The sequence below is a fragment of the Palaemon carinicauda genome, chromosome 42 (assembly GCF_036898095.1).
Source record: "Palaemon carinicauda isolate YSFRI2023 chromosome 42, ASM3689809v2, whole genome shotgun sequence".
Taxonomy (NCBI): domain Eukaryota; kingdom Metazoa; phylum Arthropoda; class Malacostraca; order Decapoda; family Palaemonidae; genus Palaemon; species Palaemon carinicauda.
In genome coordinates, this window is record NC_090766.1 from 58,045,051 (window position 1) to 58,052,550 (window position 7,500).

The 7,500-nt window shown below is 33.1% G+C and overlaps 1 protein-coding gene across 1 annotated transcript in view; it reads left to right on the forward strand.

Moving 5' to 3' along the window:
• Positions 1-7,500, forward strand: part of LOC137633353 (uncharacterized) — a 224,657-nt gene that overhangs the window by 72,043 nt on the left and 145,114 nt on the right. Inside the window, exons 10-12 of the mRNA XM_068365605.1 lie at positions 221-419; positions 1,827-1,954; positions 2,775-2,915. Of these exons, the coding sequence (XP_068221706.1) occupies positions 221-419; positions 1,827-1,954; positions 2,775-2,915 (468 nt within the window). The remainder of the gene's footprint in view (positions 1-220; positions 420-1,826; positions 1,955-2,774; positions 2,916-7,500) is intronic.

A 7,500-nucleotide genomic window follows, 5' to 3' on the forward strand; every position in this document is an offset into this window, starting at 1 on the left:
ATTTAATAATCTCAAGGCAACCTTAAACATTTTTTTTGACATACAGTACTGTATCATGAATAATTAGTGACTTCTCATTATTGAGTGTATGCATGCATACTCTTTTTTTATGAAATAGTTCTAAATAGTCCCATGCATAAATAAGTGCAAGTACTTTTCATTTTTAATATAAATCATTCTTCATAATTAATTTTGTTGATCCTTCATTTATCTTTTACAGGGGGAGATTAATGTGTTTTTAACTGACCACACAAGTCATTACCATCCTAAATATCTGGTCAACACTAACTGTTCTTCAGTCCGTAATTTGGAGAGCGTGGAGTCGGCTGATGGAATTGTTTTATCCTACATATGCATAAATGAAAACGGGGCTTCCGAAGGTTACAAGGAAAGTGTACTTAATATAAAGACAGTTGTAGGTAAGATGTTAAGATTTCCCAAGTGTTTTTTTGTCTTGTAATACAGATTTTTGGAATTCTGTGAAGTAAAGTATTCTGCATGGCTTCATATATAAAACGTTAATTACTGTAATTACCATTCTTATTGTACGTGAATTTTTTGCCGCTTAGAAAATTTGTAAATAGATTTATAGTGAAAAGTCTCAATCATTATGTAAGGTAAACTTTGTTATTGACCTTTATCTCTTAAGTAGGTAAGAATTATTTTCCCTACTATCAGGTAATTTTATATAGTAAACAGTTTCTTCAGTGAACCAAATCTTCCATTACATTTGCCTTATTTTGCAGTCTGTGGTGGACCCAAGATGCAATATTTCTTAATGAGGATTAGACAAATAGAATTTCAGTAATGAATTTATTCTATACTCACCTGATGTTCATTGTGCTTTTCTCTTGAAACTTTGTTTAATACAGATTTTTATCCTAAAACTGGACACGTTGTTTCCTTTTCTTTCAATAGACTTAGTCATCTAACAAAGTATAGTATTGAAACAATCTCGGGGTTAATTTCAACAGCCTTGGTGTAGGTACGCTGTGGATCCTTTATCTTTTTGGTGTCGAAGGTGAAACTAAATTACCATCCTCTTACATCATTAGTCAGTAGGAAGGAGGGTGGTTATGTATTCGAACATCAGGAGAGTATATAAATAATAAACTCTACTATTGAAAATCCATCTGACATTGGAAGACACTTTCAAATCTAAGTTTGGGCCCATAACAAGTCTTCATTACACCTTGATAATTTTTCTGAACAAGTGATTTGTTCTTCACTTTCATTACGGCCTCATATTACCTATCAAATCCAGCAACGGTCTCTATAGGTCAAGATCATGAATCCAACAATATAAGTTTACCAGTGGGAATAAAGAATTGAGTCAGGTTAGATTAGATTGTGTGATTTATGGAGAGATTACCTTCATCTGGTCCGAAGCGGATGGTTTCCTCTGCAATTAACATCTTACTCTTGATCAAAGAAAATTATAATTATTGTATAAATGGAGTTACTGTAAATGTTTTTTCTCAGACAGACAAACTGCAAAGAAAAAAGAAATATACTTACATGGGAAATGAGCTCCAAATTTTATACTTCTCTTTGAGATTATAGTCATTTATAGTCGTCTTTACTATACCTTGGAGGTGTTTGTGGTGAGGCATCATGGTTAAGAAGCAAAAAGTATATATATATTTTTTTACACAATACTGAAAATTTTGTAAACATTCTCTTTAAAATAAGTAAGGTATTCAATATCTAACCTTCTCAAGATACCCTATCTAAAAAAAATATTCTAGGATAAGAAATTTTATGACCATGTTGAAATGTTATAGTATTCCAGTATAGTAATTGTAAGATGAAATTTTTATTTACAGGAAAAAGTAAAGATTATACCATCCAGACATGTCTAGATGCATTGGATAGGGAGATTGAAGCGAGGAAGGTAAATGCTGACCACGCAGAGAAGCTTATTCCTTTTATGATGACTGCAGATGGTCCTCAGGTAGTAAATTTTATGTGGTTTACTCCAAAATATCCTTATCTACGTCTAGATATTTCTACTCCTTTTGGGTGTATTTTGTGTCTAGTTACTATGATTTTTATTGTATCGTGTATGCATATGAAAATGTTATGAAATTGTGAAATAAAGTATCAATGGCAAGCAAAATTACTTTGTTAAACAATCATTTAACTGATTAATTTTCCTTGTCATATCTCTTAAGAGTTTGTGTTAAGTTGATTTAAGTAAATTGTATCAAAATATGACATGGGACTCAAGTGGCAATTTTGTTTATTTTTGGTGATGGTTTGGTGCTGAAATGGTCAAGTAAGAGGGGCAATAGATAGATATGATGTTAACTGATATTTAAATGAGTTTTAGTACTTGATGCAAAATATTTAAATCCCATGAAAAATTGTAGTAGGTTGTAAAAACTTATTAAGGATACTATTGGCAATTTTCTGGTGTTATTTTAGAAGGAAATAATACAAACCCTATTTCAAGTTTAGAATGGATATCTTGGCATGGAATTGTGCGATCATTTGTTTTATAAAGTAATTTGTTCTGTATTTTTAATCATAAAATAATGATTTGCATCAGATATTTACCATAATATCAGTGGGCACTCCAATGGAGCCATTTGCTGGTCTGTGTTATGTATAAAGTATTTGGCAAATAATTTTGAAATATTTTAAATGGTTATCAAATAATTAAAATTTTTTAATAATTCTAGCTCTCCAGAGATTCAAGTCAATACTTTCAAGGCCTATGCACTTTATTGATTTGTGTACTATCATTGTATTGATATAATTTCTTTTTCCAGGAATGGTCAACTTCAGTTGATTTTCCCCACGGGCTATATGTGACAGGATCAACTGATTTCAAAGATCAGTTGATCTTGCAGGATCATGACAATGTTCACCATGAACTGGCGGAACTCGTTGCAGCATTGAAGGCTGTTGAGGTATTTGTTAATATTGAAAAACGTTATAATTATTCCCCATAGGGATTTGGTGCTGTCAGTTCCTGTCATGATGAACTGCAGGCATTACTCAAGTGTCTGCAGCATTCCGTAGACCCCCTATATGCACTTTCTTTATATCCTATTTTACCCATGTTGTTGCTGTACAAACTCTTCTTTTACCTCTTAGTTTAACTCCAGTTTTTATTCCTAGATGCACTTGGGTACTGAATGACCTAACAGGTCCCAGCACAGGGCTCTGTAATATGAATTCATAAATCTAATCTAAGACCAGGTTGTCAGACAATACTAATATTCAGAAAAAAATAGTTTGAGTGACTACAAGATTCCTTTTAATGTCATAAATCTTCAGATAACTAGTACTTATTACTTATTACTTTGTTCATTATTTTTGGTACCATAAGGGTTAAGCAATTTTTACTTAAGTTTGATTATATATATATATATATATATATATATATATGATATATATATATATATATATATATATATATATATATATATATATATATATATATACAGTAGGGTCCCGAATTAAGCGTGTTCGAATTACACGATTCCCCTTTTCCGCGATCGCTATTTTTCAAAAATAAATTTTCTGTATCGGCGAGGCTGTTCAAAGTTCGCGAGTCAAGCACTACAAAATGTATCAAATCTATTGTCTTTTTAAGTATATTGGTAGCCCTAAATACGGTGATTTATAATAAATGTTACAAAACAATATTAACATTACATTTCATTAACATAATTTCATAATGAATAGCCTATTTAAGGGGATCTGCCGGTTTCCGACTTTTTTAACGACAGGTTGTTGATATATAGGGGGTTTGTTAAAGGATATTGTGTGGAACTTTTGGGGAATTTTTTTTTGTTCAGTGACCTTAGGTTTTGTGACGCCAGAGCTTTTTTCGGCCAAAAATGGCCATTTTCAAAATGCATCTCCTCCTTTGATTTTTGGTTTTAAGGGATGAGATTTGAACCATGTATAAAACACATATGGACCTTCGATTTAAAGCCGGGGATTTTTTATTTTTCAATTATTTTTCAAGATATGAATTTTTTTTTATTTTTATGAAATTTTCCCGGAAAAATTACAGGAAAAAATTTGCCAAAAATCAGAAACTCAAAATATTAAAAATCCCCGGCTTTTTTTTAATCTACCATGTTTCCCCATATTATATATGAAATTACATTAAGATTGGTCCAATACTAAGGGAGGAGATACATTTTGAAGGTGAAAAACTTATGTTTTGAGAAACGGGCCTTCAAAGTTTTAGGTACATAAAAAAAAGTAAAAGACTGTGTTACCATTAATTTTTTTTTTTTTTTTTGAGTATTAACTGTATTTCAAATCTTATTTTTAATGTCTATTGCTTTAATGCAAAAGTATTATGAATAGAAATATTAATCAATTGATTAACTTTGTGCCTAAGACATATTATTATAAATTTGGTTTTGTAAATTGGAGCCTTCCTTCCTTCTGTAGAAATCGGTGGGCATTTTGCAGGTTCTGAAATAATTTTCCCTCTGCATTTAGGACATATCTTTTTTATTAGTGTCTCAAATCCATCCCTTGCCAAATGGATCCTCGGAATTACTTTGCATCTACAATTCGGTATTTGTGATTCAAGTAATTTTTCAAGTCTTGCTTCACTTATTATTATCATTTTATTTTCACTATCGTTGATAATATCAGCCTCCGATCCACTGCATTCTTCTTCTAAAATATCTTTGCCCTTTAGCAGTGATGAACGAATAGAGAGACGATTAGGGGTGGATGTGGTTGGTCTCTGGCCAGCAGTGATGTTAGCGTGCGCCATTTGCTGCGCGGCCCCTCTCTCTCTCTCGTTGTCGCTTCATTTCCCTCTATGGCATTAGTTTCTTGAATTCTCTGTTCTACTTCTTCGATGGCTATATCAAATTGGCGTTTCCGCATTCTAGAAGCATGAAGTGAACTCTTGCGCCTTTTTAGGCATGGTGAAAAACTAAAAACACCGCAGAAAAAAAGAGAGTTCAGTCAAGGCTAGCGAGCATGAAAAAATGCGACCCTATTACGTGAAGATTTATAGGCAACTGAGCCTCATGACTCATGATGGGTGTTTTGTCTTGTCTAGTTATAACCAGAAAGGTGCCAATTAGGATATTATTGACATTATATATTTCATTTCAAAGGAAGTTTTTGTAACATATATCACAAAAACTATACCAGACTAAATAATTTGCGCTACTGGTGTTTTCTGTGTATAAAGTTATTGTTACATTTCAGGCCATAACTAGAAAAGTAAGGCGAATTTTAGCATAATACTTCGTGCACACATTCTTGAATGCTCTACGAAGCCATAGAATTTTTTTCAGCAAATCGAATGTTTCATATTTTTTCGGTATTTTAGGCGGCCGATCCCCTTAAGGATAAAATTCCACATCAACAATGAAATCAACTGTTAACTGTGCGAGTCCAGCTGACAAAATGTAAACAGAAATGTGGTTACGTTCTCGGTAATCTTTATCTTTCTCCAACCTTACAATAATTGTAATGGTAGTGTTAATGATGGTATATTAAAGCATTATTTTTGTTTAGTACAGTATATTTAAAAGCCTTATTTTTCCCTCTGGGCGTTCAAGGTTTTCACGAGTAGACTGGGTTCGTTTATCGGCAGTGAATAGCCTAAACTTCGGTAACGAGTCGTCAATATTTTGTCATATTTTAAACAGTATACATTTGATTTGCAAACATTGGTTTTGTAGAGTAGACGGTAAAATAAAATCTTGAGAGAGAGAGAGAGAGAGAGAGAGAGATTTGATGGCAGAAATATCTCTCTCTCTCTCTCTCTCTCTCTCTCTCTCTCTCTCTCTCTCGTTATACAATACTTACAAATAGATGAAGAAACCAAAATCGGTTTTCTTGAAGTGTCAATTAAATACAAAACGAAAAAATTATACCGTGTAGCCTATACTGTACATCCATTTCAATCATAGCTTAAAATACGGTAACCGATTTCGTCCGCAAACCACTATTTTTTAGGAAACACCATTCTATTCCAGAAAATTTTTACTCTTTAAATGTCAATTGCGCTATAATAAAACATGTACTTATGTTTTTAAATTTCGGGTGTGTTTTAACCCTGGATAGGTACGGTGGGTCGTTTGCGACCCCGAGCGTCAAAAAAAAACAGGTTTTTCTCACGTGACTCACCCCTGTGACTGAATTTGTGGGTGATCGACCTGCAGGAAGTGTCTCCCCTACACGCTCTAGTAGTGTCCAGATGTGCATTGCTGTAGCTGTACTCCTTCCCCGATTTCTGAGACGCGTCGGGGTCGTTCGCGTCCGAGTTTACCCTTCTGAGGTAGTTTGCATAATTATCAAAGTTATTACGTATTATGAAATTGTCGTAGAATGGTGCAACTTGTATAGGTTATCAGTTGTGGAAAGTCTTGGTGGATTGTTTGGCTACCATGTGCATGTTTTTTTTTTTAGTTAAAATGTCGTTCATCACCACGAGGACCATTTTACCGCGAGTGCCCCTTTTTAATTTTTTTTCATTTTTTTGCCAAGTCATTTTTCCGTAAGATATTGCCAAATAGTGTCGTAAAACTTTTGCTTGTTTAGTGTTGGAAAGTGTGTCTAGATGATCTGGCTACCCATGCATGACTTTGTTTTTGTCAGATACGACGTAGTTATTGGTATATTGGGTATTTAACTGCGGTTACCAATTTCTGTTTTTTTTTCAATATTTGTAAAAATTACTACGTAGTAAGGAATTGCCGTATATTATTCATTTTTTTTTCATGTTTATGTGTTAGAAAGTGTGCCTTGATGGTTGGGCTAACACGTGCATGTCTTTTTTTTTATCTGAGATGTCGTATATTAGAATGTCGGGCATTTTACCGCGAGTGTCCCTTTTTAATTTTTTTTAATTTTTTTGCCAAGTCATTTTTCCGTAAGATATTGCAAAATAGTGTCGTAAAACTTTTGCTTTTTTAATGTTGGAAAGTGTGTCTAGATGATCTGGCTACCCATGCGTGATTTTGTTTTTGTCAGATACGACGTAGTTATTGGTATATTGGGTATTTAACTGCGGTTGCCAATTTCTGTTTTTTTTTCAATATTTGTAAAAATTTACTACGTAGTAAGGAATTGCCGTATATTATTGATTTTTTTTTCATGTTTATGTGTTAGAAAGTGTGCCTTGATGGTTGGGCTAACACGTGCATGTCTTTTTTTTTTATCTGAGATGCCGTATATTAGAATGTTGGGCATTTTTCCGCGAGTGCCCCTTTTTATTTGTTTTGCATTTTTTTGCTTAGTCATGTTACCGTAAGGAATTGGCAAGTAGTGTCGCAAAACTTATATTTTTATAGTGTTGGAAAGTGTTTCTAGATGATCTGGCTACCCATGCCTATTTTTTTTTTAGCCAGATATGGCGTATATTTAAGTATGTGTTCGATTTTCCTGTGATTGTCATTTTTTCGTTTTTTCCCATTTCTTTCAAAATTACTACGTACTAAGGAACTATCACAGAGTAATATTTCATTTATATGTTTATTTGTCGGAAAATATGCCTTGATG